This window comes from Phyllostomus discolor, chromosome 5, assembly GCF_004126475.2.
Source record: "Phyllostomus discolor isolate MPI-MPIP mPhyDis1 chromosome 5, mPhyDis1.pri.v3, whole genome shotgun sequence".
Taxonomy (NCBI): Eukaryota; Metazoa; Chordata; class Mammalia; order Chiroptera; family Phyllostomidae; genus Phyllostomus; species Phyllostomus discolor.
The window spans coordinates 31,821,358-31,842,595 of record NC_040907.2 but is presented as its reverse complement, the minus strand read 5'-3'; the positions used below and the strand labels follow the sequence as shown (position 1 = coordinate 31,842,595).

The following is a 21,238-nucleotide window of genomic DNA, read 5'->3' as shown; positions in this document are numbered from 1 at the left end:
AAGCTATTAGGGAGCCAGGTCTTTGAGCATGAGCTACCTCTGACTTCAGTCATGGCGTCATCTCCTTAATAGGGCCTTACTTTCTTGGCTACAAACTCCTGTTCGTGTCTTATTGGGCTTTGCTGTGTGCAGGAAAATTGGACCCCTTCAGTCCAGTAACAAAGGTGAAACTATAGTGATAGAAAGCAGATCAGTGATTACCTGGGACCAGAAATGGTAGAAGGGGATTCAATGTAAAGGAGCACAAGGTAAGTTTTTAGGAAAAGAAATTATTTTCTATATTTTGATGGTGATGGTAGTTACACTGTTATACACAATTACCAAAAGTCATTAAGCAGCACATTTAAAATCAATCAATTATATTTTATGTAAATAGTTTAAGGGCATAATGTTACATTTAATTTTTTGTGACTAAAATTTTTTACATTTTATTGCTAAGATTCATCCATATTGTTATGTGTCACTGGAGTTCATTTGTTTTGACAGCTGTATAATATTCCGTTGTGTGAACTCCAGTTTATTTATTCACTCTTGCTCATGGGCATTTGGGTTTGCTTCTGAGACCAGGGCTGCTCTATGAACATTCTTACACATATCTCCTGCTGTACATATATGAATTTCTCTTGGATTTATCCCAAGTATTGGAATAACTGGGTTGTAGAGTAGGCAAATATTAAACTACAGGAGATAAACTTTTTTCAAAGTACTACTCTGCTTTTTTAACCTGGGTCTGTCTGTCCCCAGTGAGACTGGGACCCTAGAAGCAGGAGACCCTCTCCCCTTGGATTATCACTGCTGAGTACATGATTAGCACCAGCCTGCATACCCATGAGGCCAAAGGCAGAAGCCCAAGCACTGGAGTAAACAGCAGGAAGAAAGCACATACTACACAAGAAGCTAATTATGTTCCTACCCCCTGGAGCTCCATCTTACTAGCTTCACTAGGATTTTGAATCTGGAAGGTGTTCCACGGACCTGTTATAATGCAAATCCCAAGAAAGGAGAAGGCTTAACCTCATCTAAAATCCTTCTCAGTTGACACCTCTAATACCCAAACAAAAATTAGCAGGAAGGGCATAAAGAACAAAGGAGGAGACAGAAGAGAAAGAGAAGGGATAAGGCAAGTAGGAAGAGCCAAGAATATCAGTATTCTTAAATTATGCACCTTTTTCTGCACAAGGACCAGTCTTTCAGAAAAAAAAAATTAATAAAAACAGCAGTATCTGCAAGTGACCACAAGCAATTTTTAATATCCCTTCTATAGTTACAAAAACAACATAATTAGCATGCAAATAGTAAATGATGTAATGTTTCTCCCAAACCCACACTATGTGAGGTGAGGCCTTACAATGCTAGAGGAAGAGGTTTGGGTGATTTGGCATGTGCCAAACAACTGCCAGCAGCGCTCGGTCACAGCCCAGGAAAAAGGAAACAAAACAAAACAAAAAACAGAATAAATCAAGACATTAGGAGATTCCTAGGTGCTCAGAAAGCAAAGAAGGGGAGCTGCCATTCCCAAGGATGAAGCCTCATTATCCTCCACAACCCCAAATGCTACATCTCCTGCAGCTCCCTGACTACCTGTCATAGGAGCTAGAGGAATAAACAATAAAGAAACACACAAAAGAACATCACAGCCCTGTGGCAGAGCAGCTTCCCCAGCTACAATGGGCAGCAGTACTGTTGATGACAGTAGGAATAGCTGGAATTACTTGGCTCAGGAGAGCTTTCTCAATGTAAGTAAGCAGATTATTATGCAATGGCTTAACATTTTTAGTTACTTGTTCCTTAAATTAGATCATAAGCCATATGGAGTAACTAGGTAGCCTTGTTTGGGCCCATCAGATGACTCAAGACTGATCATGCAAAACTCACCTTAAGTGTAAGAGGGGCTCTGAAAACCAGGCTGAGGTCCCGGGCATTGGGCACCTGGGAGTTAGTGCTCAGTAGCAGTAGCTGGTACAAGTAGAACAGTACCTGGGCTAATATGAGGCCCCCAACCACAGCCTTAGTTCTATGGAGCTTTGACAATTTTATTGGCTAAATGCTTCTTCCCAAGTTTACAGTTTAAAGTGTGGGCCTGCTCATTGTCTCCTTCTTCTAAGCCCCTAATTGGGCAGGAAACTTTAGTACAAGCTTAGAGATGGGAAGAAGGGAGCAGGGTGTAATAAGTGAGTTAGAAACTTGCTAATGCTCCACACTTGGATAGCAGGACAGAAAAACTCCTACTTCCTAGTGCTAAAAACTATCTATAGAAAGACTTGGACAGCTTGGAGATAGGACCCAGAGATCATCTTTGCCACTGGTCTCAGTTTCTGGTCCTGCCATGGGAGTACACCATTTGTCTCCTACACCAGGGTTTCAGGAACACGGTGATGCTATTTCAGTCTACACATTTTGCAAAAGTACATAGGCCCAAAATTGGCCATGAGGTTTGGGATTACCAGCTCCCCAACCTGGCAGGATGGGAAAAAAGAGAATGTGTCCATGAAAAGCTTTCGGAAGTGAGTCAGGTCTTCCACACGAACTTCGATGCTATATTGATTGGTCAGGAGTTCGATGGTGCCTTGCACCACATACTCATTCTGTAAGTGTGAGAGTGAGCAGGTAGAATAAACAACGTAGCCTCCGGGTTTGGTGGCAAGGAGTCCAGCCCTGAAACCAGAAAGGGACAGAAACAGTGACTAGTGGGTTTCCCAGAAGTAAGAGGGTAACAAAGGAACTGGAAACATAACATGAAAGTCTCTATTGTGGGATGGGTAGCTGTATTGACAACCTTTGAAGTCCCTTCCACAATGAAAAGTCATTCTCAAGGCAAAGAGCAACCCAACTTTACTCCATGGGCTCTCCTTAGAAGCCTCCTCAAAATGATCCCCTGAGCTCTGGCAATAGTTTCGAACCAAACCCTGAATCCTAGGGTTGATGCTCAACCCTATGGATTGAGTTCTTACCCCAGCCCTATAGAACCTTGACCTCAGCAACTATTTTTCAAACTTGTGCTACTTACTGGGACTGGGACGAGCATGCAAGTAAGTGAACATAAGTAAATCTGTGCAGCCCACCCTTCTGTGAATGTCTTACCACACAGGGTTTTTATGTTCCAGAGAAGGAGCATCCCATGATGTTTGTCTCATCCAGGCAGATCCTCAGCCAGAAGACCCTTCTATGGGTAATGGTCTTGGCAAGAGCTTCCAGTCCCCCAGGTGACCAGACCCCCAGAGCACTCTGGAATAAAGTTCTGGGTTTTTGTGAATCTATCACTCACGCAAGAAGCTGCACCTGCAGCATAGGTAACATCTGCCGCTCCTTCTTCCTCGACCGCTGAAAAATGTTGTTCTCCTCCTCATGAAGGGAGTGGCGGTCTGTGGTACAGGGTACATCCACCAGCACCTGCACAGAAGTGTTAAAGGGTAAAGTATCAGAGCTCTTTCCAGGCTCCTCTTCCTGAGGCCAGGGCTGTTTTAGGCCCCTGACCTGGGGGTTCTACAGAGAGGTCCCTCTGCCCATCCCTCCATTATAGAGTACCTGACAAAGTTGCTCACCTGAACCTGGTAGACAACTGTGAAATAATGAGTGGGAAAATAGTATGTGTAGGGATATTCATGGCTGGTCGAAAACTAAAACTAACACATGAAGAACTATAATTAAATAATTGATATCAACCTAGGAAGAAGTCTTCTGTGCTTCAAAGCTCTGTCCTTGGTTTGGTCCTTGGCTATTTGAATAAAAACATCTAATTTACAGGTCATACCATGCCCAAAGAGTAGGTAATAAACTGAAAAACAGGATCAGGATTTAAAATATCTATGCTAAGACAATGTCATATCCAATATGGAAAAGTTTTAAAGTAAGAAATGTAAAATTGGAGTTCCATCGGTAGTGGGAACGGAGAGCGGACCCCAGATTGCCCTGAGCAGCCAGCCCCACCGCCGCAGCCAGCCTCAGTCACCATTACCACACCAGGAGCAGCGAGGCCGAGATCCAGAAGCTGCCTGCCGCCCCCACCCTCAGTGCTGCTGCCAGCACCGTGGGCAGCGGCACAGGGAGCGGTGGCCCAGGCAGCCTCACATCGGTGGCGCCTGCCATCTGGGACAAGAAAGTCACTGCAACAAAGGTTTTGAGAACAGTAAAATGGTTCAAATGCAAGAAACGGATATGGTTTCGTAAACAGGAATGACACCAAGAAAGATGTATTTGGACACCAGACTGCCATAAAGAAGAATAACCCCAGGAAGTACCTTTGCAGTGTAGGAGATGGAGAGACTGTGCCGTTTGATGTTGCTGAAGGAGAAAAGGGTGCAGAGACAGCATACTTTACAGGCCCTGGTGGAGCTCCAGGGCAAGGCAGTAAATACACAGCAGACCGTAACCATTACAGACGCTATCCACGTCGTAGGGGTCCTCCACACAATTACCAATGGAATTACCAAAAGAGTAAGAGTGGAGGAAAGAATGAGGGATCAGCGAGTGCTCCTGAGGGCCAGGCCCAACAGCACTGGCCCTACTGCAGGAAATCGTTCCCACCTTACTACATGAGGAGACCCTATGGGCGTGGGCCACAATATTCCAGCCCTCCTGTGCAGGGAGAAGTGATGAAGGTGCTGATAACCAGGGCGCTGGAGAACAAGGTAGACCAGTGAGACACAATATGTATCGGGGCTACAGACCATGATTTCGCAGGGGCCTTCCTTGCCAAAGGCAGCCTGGAGAGGACGTCAATGAACAAGATAAGGAAAATCAAGGATATGAAACCTAAGGTCAGCAGCCACCTCAACGTCTGTACCACCACAACTTCAATTACCAACACAGACACCCAGAAAACCCTAAAACACAAGGTGGCAAAGAGACAAAAAGCAGCCGATCCACCAGATCAGAATTCATCAGTTCCTGAGGCTGAGCAGGGTGGGGCTGAGTAAATGCTGGCTTACCATCTCTACCATCTTCAGCTTAGCCATCCAACAAGAAGAAATGAATATGAAATTCCAGCAATAAGAAATGAACAAAAGATTGGAGCTGAAGACCTTAAGTGCTTGTTTTTTGCCCGTTGACCAGATGACTAGAACTATCTGCCTTATCTATGCAGCACTGGGTTTTTATTATTTTTATCTAAAGATATAATGACAAACATGTTTTTTGTTTTTGTTTTTTTAAATAAGCCTGTTTTCTCAATACACCTTTAAAGGTTTTTAAATTATTTCATATCTGGTCAAGTTGAGATTTTTAAGAACCTCATTTTTAATTTGTAATAAAAGTTTACAACTTGATTTTTTCAAAAAAGTCAACAAACTGCAAGCACCTGTTAATAAAGGTCTTAAATTACTTTTTTTAAAGAAATGTAAAATCATTCATTTACTAAGAGCCTAATTTGGGCTAGGCACTAGAAACAAAAACAAAAAAATATTTTAACTGTCCTATATTTATATTTCAAAAAAGTAAAATCATCTAAGATGTATGAATTTTTAGTTAAACAGAAACTCCAAGTAAATTAACAACTCAAATGTTCAATATTTTGATGTAGTCCTAAGCTGCATAAGTTGACACAGAACCTACAGAATAAAAGAAATAATGCTGTGCTCTGGCTGGTGTGGTTCAGTGGTTGAGTGCCAGTCTGCAAATCAAAGGGTCGGGAGTTTGATTCCCACTCTAGGGTTAGTGCCTGGGTTTCGGGCCAAGTCCCCAGTAGGGGGCAGGTGAGAGGCAACCACACATTGATGTTTCTCTCCCTCTCTTTCTCCCTCCCTACCCTTCTGTCTAAAAATAAATAAAATCTTTTTTTAAAAAAGAATTTTGACAATGACAATATTATCAAGTACTTTCTATGCCAGAAACTGTGTTAAATGCATTCTTATTTAATCTTCACTTATGAAGTAGGCACTAATATTATCATCATCATATTAGATGAAGTTTAACTGAAAGGTTAACACCATCATATAAAAGATGAAGGAGCTGAAGTTTAACTGAAAGGTTAACTTGCCCAAATTTCTCCTGGTAACTTGCTGGTAAGTGATGGAGCCAGGATGCCAATCCAACAGTTTGACTCGAGAATCCTAGTAGTCAACCATATACCATACAATCTACAGATTTTAATTCAATAGGAAGAACTTTCTAATATCAGAGGTGTGCAATCACAGAACCTTAGTGAGTCCCATCAATGGAAGCATGTGAGAACAATGTGTGAATAACAATGGCTACTATCTGCCTAATCTTCATGGCCAGGTCCAGTGCTAAGGACTTTCCCTGAATACTCTCACTGAATCCTCATAACAACAGTACATAGTGGTGTTCCCTATCTTACAAATGAAGAGGCTGAAGTTCAGCAATATCAACAAGCATTCCCAAGATGAATGTGTGGCCGCCCTGTGATACATGCGGTAAACAGGTTAGCCTGATGGCAGGAGTCATACACTCTCCCTGTGTTCTGCTGCCTCCCTATCAAAAAAGCCGAATAGGGGATTTCTACCCAAGTAGGAAGAAGCAGGTCTCTCACAATAATCCAAGGATATACACCTTGGTCTTTCTTTCAATTTCTTAGAGTAGGTGAGGCAGGCCAATGAGAACAGATTAGGTAAATGAGTCAGATGACAACACAAAAACAACAGCTATATATTTTTATATCTTTAGAAGTATATTTTTTTGTATAAAGGTTTTTCTTTTTTAGAAGTACATGTTTTCAATAAATATTTGTAGAATGAGCTAATTAAAATACAAATAACTTTAAAATATGAAATTACTTTCAACATTATTCATAATAATAGAATGTAAATTAGATGCTATCAGTTTGACAAAAAAACAAAAACTCCAACAACACAACGGTGGCAGAATATGAGGAAATGGTACTCTTATTCATTAGCAGAATTGAAACTGATTTAACCTCCACAGTGAGTGATTTAATCTTAAATGCATATAACTGTTATCTAGCAGTTATACTTCAAAAACATAAAACTAAAAAGGACTGAATCTCAGGGTACATTATTAAGTGGAAAAAAAACAAATTCAGAGTAGTGAGTATAATATACTACCATTCCTATTTTTTAATACACACACATTTATATTTGTATATACATGAAGAATATATTTTCAAGGATAAAGAAGAAAATATAAGCAATGGTCATCTGTAGAAAAAGGAGGTAGATGGTTGTGAAACAGGAATAAAAAGGAAATGTACTTTTCACCAGATACCATTTTGTGCCTTCTGAATTTTGTACCAATTTAAATATTATTTTGAATACTAATACTCAAAAATAGTTTATTCATATCATTAAAATAAATGAGGAACAAATTAAGCAACAAATTAAGTTGAGAAATAAAATAAGCCTAACAAACTTTTTTTATACTCAGACTCAAACTCTTTTTGCTGCTATCTCTAGTGAAGATAGTAGTAGCCAGTCATCCAAGCTAAACTGACATTTCTGCAGATGACTGTTTTCTCCAAATCTCCATGGAGAGCTGGCCAGGGCCAGAAAGAGCGCCACATGTTCAAACATGTAGCTTAATCCTACTGCCTCAGTGCCTGGAGTCAGGAGAAGGACAGACTTGCCTGGCTGGATGTCCCAGGCCAGGAATCACTCACCCGATCATAGGTGTCCCCCTCCAGTTCTCCCCACTTCCTGCCATCCAATGAGGTGACTCGAACTCGACTCTTATCTCTAATATCTTGAGGTACATAGCTGTGAAGGACCTTCTGAAGTCTGCCTGTTCGGGAAGTGGAGAGATCATTGGCAGCAAGATTGCCTGTGGAAATATAAGTTTTAGGATTGTTTCCTTACTTCTGTAAAAAAAAATGCCATCAGGCCCTAGCTGGTGTGGCTCAGTGGACTGAATGCCGATCTGCAAACTGAAAGGTCACTGGTTCGATTCCCAGTCAGGGCACATGCCTGGGTTGCAGGCCAGGACCCCAGCTGGGGGCATGAGAAAGGCAACTGGTCAACATCTCTCCCTTCCCTCTTTCTCCCTCCCCTCCCCTCTCTCTAAAAATAAATAAATAAAATCTTTTTAAAAATAAAAAATAAATTTAAAATGCCATTGGAATCTTGATAGGGATTGCAATGAATTTATAGATGGCTTTGGGTAGTACAGACACTTTATGCCTGTGGAAATAAAGAAATTTCAGAGGCCATGGCCTAGTGAAACACCCCACAAGCAAAGGTTGCAAAAAGAAAAGAAAGCGCCCAAGTCCCTGACGATTGTGGAGGCTCCATACCAGCCCTCACTGCTTATATCCCAGTTCCTTTCATGTAAGAAAGAAAGAAGCTTTTCATCTTTTTTTTTAACATTTTATTTATTTATTTTTAGAGAGGGAAGGGAGGGAGAAAGAGAGAGAGAGAAACTTCAATCTGCAGTTGCTGGGGGCCATGGTCTGCAGCCCAGGCATGTGCCCTGACTGGGAATTGAACCTGCGATGCTTTGGTTCGCAGCCCGTGCTCAATCCACTGAGCTACACTAGCGAGGGCGAAGCTTTTCATCTTTAAGCCAGTTATTTGAGCTTTTTATTGTATATAGTGAAAATCTAATCCTTACTAATTCACCATCTATCTTTCATTTTCCCTTTTGTAACAGACACAAGTTCAAGAAATATTTCACTTTGCTCTTAGGTCTACAATCAAAAAAATATTACTGCAAGCTTCATGGTAAATGGCAATTGATACCTGGCCTTAGAGTCAAGAAGCAAAATGGAGGTGGGAAGTGTGGTCAAAAACTACACAGTACATGCCTTATTTAGTGGGAATGATCGCTACTATAAGCCAGTTTAGTGTTCCCAAAGAAATATGATCCCAGGTTTTGAGGACACTCAAGGAAGTAAAAATTAGACTCTACATTCAAGAGGAATTTGCAGTTAGATATGAACTGAAACAGAGAATTTGGGTCCAGTTCTGGCTCTACCTTCAACTTACATAAGAGATTTAAGTTACTTAATCTCTCCAAGGCTCAACTTCCCCCTCCAGAAAATAAGAGGGAGGGACTATACTACTAAAATGGTAAGCCTTGGGCCTGTCCTCAAGGAATTCACAATCTTGAAGAGGGAGAAGATGCATACCCAGTAGAGATCTGATGAAAGGCTAATAATGTGCTAACAATTGCAAGAGTGATTGATGCCCATGGTTGGGCACAAAGGAGACAGGCTCATTTCTCAACTGGTCAGTAGAGATCATAAAGGAAGGCTTCCAGGAGGTGGCACTCTTGAGCTAAGGCTTGGAAGTTAAAAGGATGTAAACAAGCCAGCTGTGATTGGGTAGGAATATTCCAGAGAAAACAAACGAGGAAAAAAAGGGGGAGGCTAATTTGGGCAATAGAGAGTAGCAGGCTATGGCTGAAGCACATAAAGCCTCGGGAAGAATAACATATAAAGCTATAAAGGGTCCCTGCAGCCAGATTTTATTGCTTTAGCTGGCAGACTAAGGAAATGGAACTTAATCTTAGAGACAAAGTAAACAGATGAAAAAGAGTGAAAGTATCATGTGGTAGATTGACCAGGGTGCTACTTTAATCTGCCTTCCAAGACCTTACTCTGCTCAGCAATCTTCCTTGGGCAAGTGACAGAGAAATAGAGGAAATAATCACCAATAGAAAAAATATACCAGTTTAGTAAGCAAGCACTGTCTCCACTCCAACCTTGGGACCAGAGAACTCATCATATTCAGTGTGTCCCTGATTGAGTGAGGTAGGAAGCCATCCCCACCCCAAACACCAGCACTCTGACTTACGGCAACAGCCAGTCTGAAGCAATGCTAGTGTCTTTCCCCCAGGGGCTGCACATAGGTCAAGCACTGTGTCTCCAGGCTGCAGGCCAAGGGCCAGGACAGGCAGCAAGGAGGCAGCATCCATCAGGTAGTAGTCCATGACACCCAGGCTGCCAAGCCTAGAAGAGAGAACACCTTATCATCAGATTCCAAGTCAGAAGACCCTCTGAGAGTCAAGGTCACCAAGTCCATGGCCTACTCAGGGCCTACTGAGCTCTACTCAGCAAAAACTCATTTCTCAGACCCACATTCATTTATTTACTCACTCGCCCATTCACCTACACTATAGTCAGAGTAATCCTTTTTTTTAAAAGATTTTATGTATTTATTTTTAGAGAGAGGGGATGTGAGGGAGAGAGGGAGAGAAACATCAATGTGTGGTTGCCTCTTGTGCGCCCACTACTGAGGACCTGGCCCTCACCCCCCAGACATGTGCACTGACTTGGAACAGAACCAGTGACCTCTTGCTTCATAAGCCGGCACTCAATCCACTGAGCCACCCAAGCCAGGGCCTTTTTTTTTTAAGATTTTATTTATTTTCAGGGAGAAGGGAAAGGAGGGAGAAAAACATTGATTGGTTGCTTCTCCTAAGCCCCCAACTAGGGACGTGCCCTGAAACCCAGGCATTTGTCCTGACCACTGGAATGGAACCAGTGACTTTTCCCTTTGCAGGCCAGTGCTCAATCCACTGACACACCAGCCACAGCCAGAGTAATCCTTTTAAAACATATAGAGGGAAACCAATTCACTCTAATCCAGCTCCACTAGCCATTTTGCTATTCCTTAATTAAGCATGCCTGCTCCTGTCTCAGGCTGGTTTTTTTGTTTGGTTTTTTTTTGGTTGTTGTACCTTCTGCCTACCATACTTTCTCCAACTATCCCTCATTTGTTTCCTCACTCCATCAGGCTTCTCCTCAGAAGTACCTCCTCAGAGAGGCATTGGCATTCCCTGACTATCTAAAAATAGAAGCCACCTACTCTTATTACCTTCTATCACTCTATCTTGCATTATTTTTCTTTTTTCTTTAAAGCACTTACAAAAAAAATAGTAAAGCACTTACTATTCATTTTATATGTGTGTGTGTGTGTGTGTGTGTGTGTGTGTGTGTGTGTATTTCCCCTCTACTTCTCCCTCTTAGAATGAGGCAGGGATTTTTCCTGATTTTTTCATCGTAACATCCCCAACACCTGAAACAGTGACTGGCGTACAGTAGGAATCCAGTTTTATTGGGTTACATATTGAAATACAAACATTTGTGGATTCAGAAAAGAGCGCTACCAATTATGCCTGCCAGAGACCTGAGTCAGGTCTGATGAAGGAAAAGGCCTTCATTATGTAAAAAATAAAATAAAGAAAAAAAAACGGATAGGAGACTTGACTTGGGGTAGCAAATACACAATACAATATACAGATGATGTATTATAGAATTGTACACCTGAAACCTATATAATTTTATTAACCAATGTCACCCCAATAGATTCAATAAAAAAGTAAAAAAATTAAAAATAACAATACATAAAAAAGAATTAAAGAAAAAATGAAGAGAAGCATTCCAAGCAGAAGAAAAAAGAAGCAAAGGAAGAGCAGCATGCAAACTCATAGATTCTTCCAGAAATAGTGATAATCTGGTGTGGTAGAAATGTAAGACGCATGGCCCTAGCCAGGTAGCTTGGTTGGTTAGAGCATCATCCTCATATGCAAAGGTTGTGTGTTCAATCCCCAGTCATGGCACATACAAGAATCAACCAACGAATGAATAAGTGAGACAACTCTCTCTCTCTCCCTCTCTTTCTTTTTCTCTCCCCCTTCCTCTCTCTCAAATCAATCAATAAGAAATTATATAAAAAATAAATACAAGGTGATAAGATTGAGGCTGGAAAGCAGATAAAAGGCCAGGTTGGAAATGGTCTTAAGCCCTTTACTAAGGAGTTAATATCTGTAGGCAGATACCAGAAGTTCCAGGAAAATTATATGATCTGAAGTTTTAGAAAGCTAGGTGGTCTAGAAAAAACAAATTTAGAGATACTAGTGAGAAGGCTCTTACAAGAGTCCAAGCAAGAGCCAACAAGGCATGAAGAGAGGCAGCAGTGGTATGGTAGAGAGAGGGGCAACAGACAAGAACCTAATGGTCACAGAAGGACTCCTCATTGCCAGACCCCCCAAAAAAGGCAACTGGCGGTACAGCCATTCCCCATCTCCCATCCCCCTGCCTGAGACACAGCTCACCATGGAGAGCCACTGGAGTCAGACTTAAGGAGACAGAAACCTGTTCCTTGCTGCCCTAACAGGAAGGCTCTGGGAGAAAGAGATGACAAAACATAAGACGTAGATCGCACCACTGTGGGTCATCTACAAGAGATGCATCTCTGGTTGTGAAGCTGTGACACCTCCAGCATTTAGAAATGGGCTCAGGCTATGAGGGGATATTTTCAAAATTAAATCATGCTTGGACTGTCTGTGAAACTATGTGCCTCATGCCTCACAAAGGAGAATGAGAAGAAAAGCATTAAACTGCTATCATGTCAGCACTGACCCACAAAGCCCACTCTCCTCAAGTTCCTTTCTCTTGGAGCCATCATGCCTTAACTTCTTTTTTTTTTTTTTTTTTTTTTTTTTTTAGTTCACAGGCAGTTTTTTTTGTTGTTTTTGGGTTTTTTTTTAAGATTTTATTTATTTATTTTTAGAGAGGAGAGAGAGAGAGAGAGAGAGAGAAACATCAATGTGCTGTTGCTGGGGGTTCTGGCCTGCAACCCAGGAATGTACCCTGGCTGGGAATCGAACCTGGGACACTTTGGTTCCCAGCCCGTGCTCAATCCACTGAGCTATGCCAGCCAGGGCTCAAAAAGCACAACTTTTCAGACAATTTCAGGAGGTTCCTGGACTCCCTGAATAAACATATCCTTGAATTCCTGAATGGTTAAGATCCCCTTGACTTACAGGGAGCCCAACAAGACAAGAAGAAAAAAAAAATCCCAGACATATAGGGGTTGCTTCCCCAACTACTCTCAAGGTGTCTTTCCTGAGTAGCAGGCAAGCACCTCAGACAACTTAGGAAACTACATGGTTCTTATTCACTCCGTGGTTCTGCCTAAAGCCAATGCTTCCAAATTGGTCCCGAAACCTGCTCCAATCTATCTGCCTTTGCCCACAGTGACTAAAATGATCTTCCTGAAACACTGCTTCAATGAGATTAATATCAATAGTAAGATACAGTATTTATGAGTGATAAATTGGAGGTATTTATACTAGGTATTTTACATGCATCATTTCATTTAATCCTCACCACAACCCTACCAGGCAGGAGAATCCAAATTCCAGAGTCAGTCTGCCTGGATCTCAAATACAGCTCAGTTGCCCATTAGTTGTGTGACCTCAGCAAATTACTCAACTTCTCTCTGCCTCAGTATCCTCATCTGTAAAGACAGTACCCACCAGATAGCTTTATAGTAAGGATTAAAGAAATCAATGTAAGTCAAATGCTTAGAACAGTGGCTGACACACAGTACACTATAGTGTCAGCTATTACTGCCATCATTTTGCAGATAAGGAAAGCAAGGCCCAATTATCCAATGCTACATGTCTAAGTGATGAAGGCAGGATCCAAATCTAGGTTTTCTTGACTACAAAGCCTATGCTTATAACTACTGTGCATTATTGCCTTTCCCCTACTCAGAAACCCTTTCTAAAACAGATCTCAATTTATAGCAACATGTACTAAAGAGCACATGGTATGAAGCCACCCAACCCTGGCAACTCCAGCTATTTTTAAACAACCCTGGGCCACCAGAAAAAAATCCCCTTCCCCCAACCTTCAAGCTCCTGGCATTCAAGATTCCCACATATGGCCCCCATATACTTTTCCAGCCTCTTCCCTTACTATTCTTAGGCATACAGGCTTCCTTCAAGCCAGTTGTTAGGACTATTGCAGAAGCCTCCTAAAAATTTCTAGCCCATTTCTAGCCTTGCCCCTCTCCAATATGTTTTCCACACAGCAGCCAGAATGATATTTTAAAAATATAAAATATCTTTAAAGATTTTTTAAATAGCTTAAAATCTTTCAGGGTTACCTCTTACCCTTAGAGAAAAAGTCTAAAATCCCATATGGCCTCTAATGCCTTTATAATCTGGCTTCTGTCTGCTTCTGGAACCTCATATTTAGTCCCCTACCCCCATCCCATCCTCACACCACCAGCTTTAACTCTTACTCAGCTTTCAGGTCTTAGCTTAAATTTCACATCCTCAAAAGACTAGGTTATATCCCCTAATTGTAAGACTTCATAGCATTTTGCAATTTTCCTTTGCAGTACTTAACAAAATCATGAATAGTTTTTTTGTTTTGTTTTGTTTTTTGTTAAAGATTTTATTTATTTGTTTTTAGAGAGGGAAGGGAGGGAGAAAGAGTGAGAGAGAAACTTCAATGTGCGGTTCCTGGGGGCCGTGGCCTGCAACCCAGGCATGTGCCCTGACTGGGAATTGAACCTGCGATGCTTTGGTTCGCAGCCTGCGCTCAATCCACTGAGCTACGCCAGCCAGGATGAATAGTTTTTTTAACAGCTGTCTTCCTCACTAAACTGTAAGCTCCATGAGGGCTTGTGCACCTGTAACCCAGGCACTTAAGAATGGCTGGCATTTGGTATACAATAAAAATTTGTTGAACAAATCAATCCATCAAACATCAGTTCCACATTCTATAACTAGCTGTTAGATCTCTCCTTTTCTCATTATGTAAAGCACATATTTAGCATTTGATTTACAGAGTCTTTTCTCATTCAACTTCATATACATCTGAGTATTGAATCATAAGACGAGAAGTTTTACTTTCTTTTTACTGGTCTTGTACTAATTCCGTGCCCCTAGGCAAGCCCCATTTCCTAGGCAAGTCCCACTTCTTTAGTACCATGAGGTTACTTGTCCTACCCAATTTGATGGGTGGATATGAGGGAAAATGAGAAAGCAGTTGTAAGTAACACACATTTTAACTGGATAGTGTTAGTAAATGCTCAAGTAAGAGGTGGCAGATCAGAATAGGTTCAAAGTCTAGGTTCTAGTGTTAGACTACTTAAGTCTAAATACTACCTGTACCACTTACTGTCTAAGGGACCTAAAGTAAACAAGGGCCTTAACTTCTCTGAAGCTTAGTTTCCTCAAATGTGAAGAGGAATAATATTACCTGTGAGGGATGTTAACAGAACAAAAGAAGATAACATATGTACAGCACTTAGAAAAATGGCTAGCATGTATAAGCACTCAGTAAATATTAGCAATGTTATTAGCATTCTCAATTAAAGAAGGCAAGAGCTGGGTCTCTTCCTGTCTACTTCCAGCAGACACTCAGGACAGCCCCAGCCAGGGCTCCAGATCCTACCTGGCAGGAGGGAAACGGCTGACATTCCCTCTGGTGAAAGTGAAGCATCGAAGATTTGGACTGTAGGCCGAGGAAGCTGGGGATGGAGCAGCCATTTGGCCACTCTCGGGCTCCAGTTCCCCATGGGAGTGAGCTTTATTCACGAAGTCCCTGGCACATAGTTGCTCTAGTTCAGCACTCACATGATCACAGGCAGCAAAATTATTGACCAGTGCACCATACTTCTGCTCTGAGAGAAGACTGACCCGGATTGATGGCCAAAGATCCCCAAACTGCACACTATAGGTCATGTCAAAATTCTGCAGAGCCAGTCGAGTGGCAGGAAATTTGGGTTCTGTGGCAGCCTAAAAGGGAAAGAACAGGATTATTGGTCTTCCAGTCTTGCCTCTATCCACTACAGCATAACCCCACCAATACTTCAGATCTCTAAATCTAACGTGGATCCAGTAAGTGCTCACTCCTGCCTTTGGACCCTGCCTCTGCATGCCACAGAAGTGTGGGAGAGAGAAGTAGTGAAGAGCTGGTCTTCTATCTCAGGGCTGTGACAGAAAGGAAGTTGTAGCTCTCATGATAGCATGTGGGGGCCACGAAGAAAGGGGGCACTTGAATCCTTGGAATAACAGGAACTTAAGAGAATGGGAGCTCAGAAAAGCACTCGAGGAAAATCTACAGAAAGTTGGAACAAACAATGGAAGCCTTTGGGGAAGTTTCAGGCTAAAACAAAGGACTCTCTTTCTGAACAGTTCTTCCACTTTTCTAAAGCATTTTCATGTCTCCTGTCTTATGAGCATCACAATAGATAGTTCAGTGGGAGACAAAAAATATCAACCCTCCACATTTGATGGAGATGAGGGCAACTTACCAAAGTTCATATAGTGGTGGACACCATAATGTAATCACAGGGTGGAGGGTCATTTTGGGTGAGTTTCCAGACCTCAGGGAGATAGGAAAAGGAGAGCTCATAGAAACCTTGAGGTATGAACCAAAATGGGTACTCCTAGGATGACTGCTATGGGGGTAGCAGAGAGGGATACCAGTCAGGCTTGAAGAGCATGAAAGTAGATTAACAGGAAAATGAAGACCTCAGCTGAGGAGTCTACACATTGGTCCTGATTGCCACAGCTAGGACGCTTACTGGCAGTCTTGTTCCTGTGAATTTTGCCCTGGTCTGGATTTCTGGTTTGGTCAGAACTCTTGTTCCAGCCCTCATTTCTGATTATGGTAAGGGCTCTTGCTCCGACCGTGGCTCTTGCTCCAATCACGGCTCTTGCAGTGGTGAGGATTCTTGATCCGGTTCCTGCTACGGTCGGGGCTCTTGCTCTTACCTTGCCTTTGGCCATGTTGAGGACTCTTGCTTCGACTCTGACTTCTGCTATGGTGGACACTCTTGCTTTGGCCCTGACATTTGCTATATTGGAGACTCTCACACTGATCCTCTCTTTTGCTTTTGTGGGGGCTATTACTCCGGCTCCCACTTTTGCTTTGATGAGGACACCTGTTCCGGCTCTGACTTCTGCTACCATGAAGGCTCTTGCTTTTACTACAACCTCTGCTAAGATGGTGGAGATTTTCACACTGGCTCTGACTTCTGCTTAGGAGGGTATTCTTGTTCTGGTTGTCACTACTCTGGCTTTCACTAATAGCAGTTACACTACAGCTGGAATTAATGCCACAGCTAGGATTGATAGAGCTGGAACTGATGGATGACGGCAATGGACAGCTGTAGGGTATCTGGGGTGTCTCTTTACGAGAGCCTTGAGTAGCCACAGAGTAGACATGAAGGCCACAGGGCATAGTATCACAGTGGCCCCGAGGTCGGGGGACAATGGGTAAACTTGAGGGGTCAAAAGGTGTTCTCAAAGGGATAAAAGAATAGATGTGGGTAGAACATGGAGGTCCTACAGGCTGACAATGGGGTTGCGGTGGACCCCTAGGAATGCCATGGGTACCACAAGGGGGCACCATGGACTGGTTATGACACTGAGGGGGACCTGTGGAACCAGAAAGTGGAAAGGGATCAGGGGTAGGAGGAACCACAGAATATATATGAGTACTGCAAGGGGCTCCTACAGGGGGTCCTAGGGGATGGTTCTGAGCATAAATACTGGGTAAACCAGGATCACAAGAAAGGTGGATGGGAAGGGAAGTGGGGATAACAGTTTTGAGGGTTCTAGGGACCAGAGTAGGTAAAACAGTCCCTTGGGGAAGTTCTTGGGGGTAGGAATTTGAACAAGTTGTAGTGGATGTCACCATACAAGAAGGATCAGAGAGACCAGAAGAGTGGGAGGAAGGTGGAGGAGAGGTGCTGAACTTAGGGGGCTTGGGCTGGTCAGGAGTGTTCTGGGCAATGGTGTCAAGGGAGCAACATCTGTGGGGAGCACATGGCTGTTTTAACTCTGGGGATTTGGGGCACTTCACTTGGGGGCAAACTGGGATAACGAGAGGGGGTTCGTTATAGCTTCTACGAGGAGGTGACTCGGGTGAAGATATGAACTGATTACCTGTGGGTGAAGGGAAAGAGAAGGCAGAATAGGGACAGTGAGAGGACAGGGGAGAAGATGTTTCCTGGGAATATGGGGGACCAGAATTTGTGGCACCAGAAGAGACGTAAGAGCTCCCATCAGTCTCCCAAGGGAAAACCGACTCAAAGCAAGGCTTCCTGGGAACCTGGGCCTGGGATGAGCAAGAAGAACCAGTAACCCCAGGGGGTAAACAGATGACACGATAAGGGTTTCCAGGGGCAGATATGTGGGCCTCTGGGGGAAGATGGGAATCATGATTGGAGCCTTCCTGAGGTGAGCTAGAACAGCCAGATGCATTTGCCCAAGAAGAAAGTGGAGAGTCACAATAATTTTTCACAAGGGGTGGATCAAGCTGTGGTTTAGGTTGAGAAGAGTCTGGAGGCTTAAGATAGCCTTGGTAAAACTGGCCAGTGGATGGAGAAAATGCTGAAGGAGGAGGAGGATCATTATAACTTCTCCTTGAGAAACAGGGAGGGTACCGAGGGGGAATCTGTGAGATTTCCAAAACCCTGTGATAAAGGGATGGGGAAATTTCAGGTCTAGATTCCGTGGGCCGGTGAGCAGGAGGAGGTGAAATCGTGGGACCAGTTTTCAAACGGACACGAGTAAGGAGAGGAGAGGTCACTGGGCTGGTTTGTAGGGGCCGCTGAGTGAGGGGAAGGTAGGTGACCGGGCTTGTTACCAGGGCTGAAGGGTATTCAGCACAGTAACGTAGGTAAGAGTTCTGGTCAACATAAGGGCTTCGGCGACAGGGACGTGGTGTTCTCGGGGGGCTCAGCAAGCTGCAGTAAGGGCTCTGCGGATGGAGACGGGGTGACCCCATAAGTTTGGACCTGTCAAAGCAAGGGCTCGGAGGGGGCGAGCCCGAGCGGATAGACTGGCGGCAGTATTGCCTTCCGAAGAGTGGAGAACAGGGTTCAAGAGGACATCTCACCCGGAGCACAGGAGATTGTGGGGGCGGGGAGGAAATCGGTTTGGGTAGGGAGCCGGGTGTGCCCGTTTTGGAAGAAATACCAGGGTTACAGGTGAGCCCCGAAAAAGGGTCACTGGGGAACCGGGTAGAAGCCAGAGGATGGGGAGAGTCGGTGCACCTTTTGCCCGGGTTTGGGGAAGGGCCGGAGGTATGGGCAGGGTGGTCGCTGTACCCTTTCCTGGGCGCCAGAGGCAGATCGAGTGTGAGGAAGGGGTTGAATCCTTTCCCGGAGGGCAGCGGAGACCCAAAAAGGAAGGGGAAGTCGCTCTGGCATTTTCCGGGGGGTGAGGGCGGTCGGGTTGAAAGTTCCATAAGGAAAGGAGAAGAGGTCGTATGGGAGGGGGAAGGGTAAGAAAGAGGGGGAGGGAAGGGAAAAGGGGGAAAGGGAAGTGGAAGGAGTAGAGGGGGTCAAGGGGAAAATAACCCCGAGCTGGGAACTAGAGGCGGTAACGTAACTGGAAGAATGAGGGCGGTGGAGATGACGTAACATAGAGAGGCGGAGTCAGGAGGATGCAGACCGGACTAGAGGAAGAGTCTAAGACTTACGGCGAAATAAAGGGCTGACAGAGGCGCTGAAGACACAGACTTGAGAGAGAAAAGCCTCGTGACGTCCCCTGAGGCGCGGGGACAAGAGGCCAAAAGCGTTCCAGAGGGGCGGGAGTAGCGAACTTGAGTGGAGAGCGAAGTGGGAGGCCCGGAGAAGTTTCTCGAGGGGCGGCCGCCAGAGGCCACTGTGACTGTTCCCTCCTGGGCCCCAGGCTGGACCTTACCCATTTCTTCTTATATCGGTGTCTCCGCGGGATCTTCGCGAAATCCGCTCGCTTCAGCAAGTCCTGAACACCCCTTACTACCAGCGCAGCCATGTCAGCGTGCGCTGCCCGGTAATTCCGACCGGAACAACAACGCTGAGGCTCTTAGGTTCCAGAGGTGGTGCGCGCCAGGCCGAACGAAAGAGGGAGGGATTTACGGCTAACTCCTCACCCGGCTCCGCTGATCCTTACGTAGGTGCAAACCTCGCCCCTCCACGGTTCTTTTGAGGATGCTGGAAAAGAGCAACCATTCGTACCATAAAATGGAGGCTCCGGATGCATGCTTGGAGCTTAGGAAAAGCCTCCGTAAAGGTCCCTACCCCAGTTGGGGGGGGGGGGGGGCAGGGAGGCCAAAGGAGCTGGAAGAAATATTGGGTTAACTTGGCATATAGCGGCGAGAAAGGCTTCCAGGAAGGCAAAAGAATTGCACGGAGAAAGATCCTAAGGCAGAGATAAATGAGCCAAGGCGACGTGTAGGCAGAGATGGATTTATAGTGAAGCTAATGAAAGCGTAAGTTTGTAGACATGTCATTCGCACTGTTCCCTTCAAGGCCCAGTACCTAATGTATTATTTTTCTTAAAGAGGGCCTCCCGAATTGTGTAAGCTTTGGGCTACACAAAACTTGAGTCCACCATAGGGAAATCGACCCCACCATCTAAAGGAGCCAGGGGAAAGGAGGGACATGATAAATGTTTTTTATTTTATTTTTTAAAATATGTTTTATTGATTATGTTATTACAGTTGTCCTATCCCCCCCCTTCACTCCCACTGATGAATGTTTTTTAAAGTGATCATCTGATAGCCGATGGTGGGAGTAGAAGGGGAGTAGGTGAAAGGAGATGATTGTATGGATTAGTGTGGTGGCAGTGAAGGTGGGGAGAAAAGGATAGATCCCACTTATAATTAAGAGAGAAATTACAGGATTTACTGACTGACTGACCCTATATAAAATAGTATATAGCACACCAGTCAATAGCTGTCTTTTTACCCTGCTTTTATTCTTACAACTTATTAACATCTTATATGTATTTATTTTCTTATAGCCTGCAAATTTATAATTTTCACTAGGTAAGAAACATGCACCCCCATGTTCATTGCAGCATTATTTATAATAGGCAAGATTTGGAAGCAACCCAAGTGCCCACTAGATGAGTGGGTAAAAAGCTGTGATACATTTCCACAATATAATATTATTCAGCAATTAAAAAAAAAAAAACAAGGAAATCTTATCCTTTGCAACAGCATAGATGGACCTGGAGAGCATTATGCTAAGTGAAATAAGCCAATCAGAGAAAGATAAGTACATATGACTTCACTTATATATGGAATCTAATTAACAAAATAAGTTAACAAAGTACAAACAGACTCATAGAGAACAAACTGACAGCTGACAGAGGGAAGGGGAGTTGTAGGGCTGGGTGAAAAATGTGAAGGGATTAAGGAAAAAAACATCACATAGACAAACAGTATGCTGATTACCAGGGGGAAAGTGGGGAAGGTAAAAAAAGGGTATAGGATGAATAAATAATGATGGAAGGAGACTTGACTTGAGGTGGTGAACACACAATACAAAAGGGTATAGGATGAATAAATAATGATGGAAGGAGACTTGAGGTGGTTATAGAATTGGACAGCTGAAACCTATATAATTTTATTAACCAATGTCACCCCAGAAAATTCAATTTAAAAAGGTGAAAAACATAACTCTTATACAAATATAAAGTGAACACATGCCGAAGATTTTCTTCATCATACTAAACTACTCATCCGTTATTATCCTAAATAACAAACAGTAAGTTGGTAGGACTTGTTCAAATGAGAATTTGAGGT

General features: G+C 43.6%; 1 protein-coding gene and 1 pseudogene across 1 annotated transcript; one reads left to right on the top strand and one right to left on the bottom strand.

Moving 5' to 3' along the window:
• Window positions 1–1,224: 1,224 nt before the first annotated feature.
• Window positions 1,225–19,691, bottom strand: NSUN4 (NOP2/Sun RNA methyltransferase 4). The gene is made up of 6 exons (XM_028513041.2): window positions 19,369–19,691; window positions 15,104–15,447; window positions 9,702–9,856; window positions 7,571–7,731; window positions 3,266–3,390; window positions 1,225–2,655 (listed from the first exon to the last, which is right to left on the bottom strand). Exons 1-6 carry the CDS (start codon window positions 19,459–19,461, stop codon window positions 2,379–2,381), a joined length of 1,155 nt encoding a protein of 384 aa, XP_028368842.1. The 5' UTR covers window positions 19,462–19,691; the 3' UTR covers window positions 1,225–2,378.
• Window positions 3,914–5,152, top strand: LOC114496165 (annotated as a pseudogene).
• Window positions 19,692–21,238: the final 1,547 nt, after the last annotated feature.